Consider the following 2272-nt stretch of genomic DNA (forward strand, 5'->3'; position numbering starts at 1 on the left):
ATGTTCCTTTGCTTTCCTAGTAGTCTAAGTTAGATTTTCTGAGGTAAACATAGAGAAAACACATCCTACTCACATCATCCTTGATTATTAAGTCATCCTCTTTAGCATTTACATTTTTCTCCTGCAGACTTGTTTCACATAATAAAGGCTTAGTCATGCACTGCTGATTCCCTCTTTCATTAGTACATTTGGATTTTGATAACATTTCTTCATGTTTACTGCAGGTTTTACTTGTATCCTTTTCTTTTATGCCTTGGAAATTATGTATAGGTTGTGTAAAGGAGGATTCTGTCAGAGGATGCTCTTTTATTTTTGGATTAAATCCAGCAGTTAATTTTGCATTTTTTGGGTTATGGCAATTACTGTTAACACAACTTGTATTTATCTTCTGAGCACCTGAGCCTACAAAAGTCTTTGTTGATTTGATGCGTACTTTTCCAAATGTTGGTACTTTCTTTTTCACTGGGACAGATGCCACCTGTGGCTCACTTTGTGGTGCCTCATCCTCTTTTACCAGTAGACCTGAAGGTCTACTAAAATCTTCTATATCTGCTTGGCAGTGAGGTTGAGAAGTCAAAATAGTAACATCAGATTCTTCAAACATTTCAACAAAGTCTGAGGATTCAGCCTCAGCCATGCTTGCCTTCTGAAAGAGGGAATGTGGCAATTTCATCTTTGGCCCTATTCTCTGAAAGGAGGGCTTGTGCACTTTGCCTGACAGAGTCTCAGAATTTTTGCTACACTTTTCTGAAACAGATTCAACACTCATGACAGCCCGTGGCTGACTGGTCTCATGATGTGCAACCTCTTCCTTACACATCCCTTGTTCTGAGCCACTGGCTTTGCTAGTGTTTTGAAACAGAGAACAAGCCTCTCCTGCATTGTCTTTCAATTCATTTTGTGAAGGAACATCAATATCTTTGGCTAATTCCCAAGGACTTCTATGCCTAGCTGCAGTCTCTTTGACTACTGATGCTGCAGAAACCTGCTTCTCTCCAGGCATCCAGTTCATCCTGAAAGACAGGATTATAATTGAAGTCAGGCCTGTTCTACAAGAGGCAGAGAAAAACACCACATATTTTCATATAGCAATCTATACATATACAATTACATGCACATACATAGAAGGCTAGATTCAAAGACAAAAACACAATGTTACAGGGGGTCTGGTGTTATAATTACTAAGATTTTAATAAGTAATGGAAAAAAATGAGGTGAATTGGGTAATGAGCACTAAAGACAGTAAGAGTATTTTCCAAGGTTTCTGGAGCAAAGTGTAGCATTTATAAGTTAGATATAAAATACAAGATTTGACAGTTTCATTAAGAAATAAGATACATTTACATATTTGAACTTTTTGGGAGATTATTAAGAATTATGTAGCCATTTAAATTTCTATACAATAAACATGATTCGTGCAATTAAGGCTTTTCCACTATTTTACTATTTCTCGCTCTTTTTATATTGTCACCATGTTTCTGACAACTGTTTTACTAATTTAGAACAGTACAGTACACACAATTTGGCTTCTTCCCACATAGTGAAACATTTCAAATGTTTTGAAAATCTACCAGCATGAGATTTTCAAACTTTAGTGTCACCTACCAGATTTAATAAACTGTGTCAGACATCTTAAGATGACAGATGTTTTGATATGCTTCAAACATTCCCGCCAAGCCAGACTAAAATCCAGTGAAACTCAAGTCACAATATAATCCTTCTCTCGCTGACACCCTCCTGACCACAGTCTTGGCTTCCTCAGTTGCTGGCCTCCTGGTTGTGCCCCCTACCCCCCATCCACCCTAACAACCAAAACCTTCTGTGATCTCCCCCCACCCCTCCACTACCTGATGATCTACATATATCCCTTGGATCTTATAAGAATAAAACCTATTTTCTAGAAAGCTGTCTTTATTGCCAATTACTGTGCACCCAGGAGCACTCCTGATATCTTTACTGCTTAGTTGTCATGTTCACGATAATCCTGTGTGCCAAAAAGTATTACAAACACCACTCAGAAAACTAGAAGTGTTTAATCAAAAGAAATCGGACAACTGGTCAAGTTAAGTACCAGACTAACTGCCATCAAGTGGTTGTGAAAGAATAAGTGCTGAATCAAATTCTATCCTTCAAGTTCAGTTCTTAGTAGCTGAAAGAATATGGGCAATCCCCCAGAACAGCCTTAAATGGGATCTTGCTTAAACTTACAATAAGTAGACCAAGTAAGTAATCCTGATCCAAGGAGACCATTATACACTACTGCACTAGATTT

The 2272-nt window shown here is 37.9% G+C and overlaps 1 protein-coding gene across 1 annotated transcript in view; it reads right to left on the reverse strand.

Annotated features, from left to right (window-relative positions):
- LOC119585873 overlaps positions 1–2272 on the reverse strand; it is a gene marked incomplete at its 3' end in the record, with an annotated part of 20733 nt that overhangs the window by 14728 nt on the left and 3733 nt on the right. Inside the window, 1 exon segment of the mRNA XM_037934604.1 lies at positions 74–1013. Coding sequence (XP_037790532.1) covers positions 74–1013 — 940 coding nt within the window.

The sequence above is a fragment of the Penaeus monodon genome, chromosome 20 (assembly GCF_015228065.2).
Source record: "Penaeus monodon isolate SGIC_2016 chromosome 20, NSTDA_Pmon_1, whole genome shotgun sequence".
Classification (NCBI taxonomy): Eukaryota; Metazoa; Arthropoda; class Malacostraca; order Decapoda; family Penaeidae; genus Penaeus; species Penaeus monodon.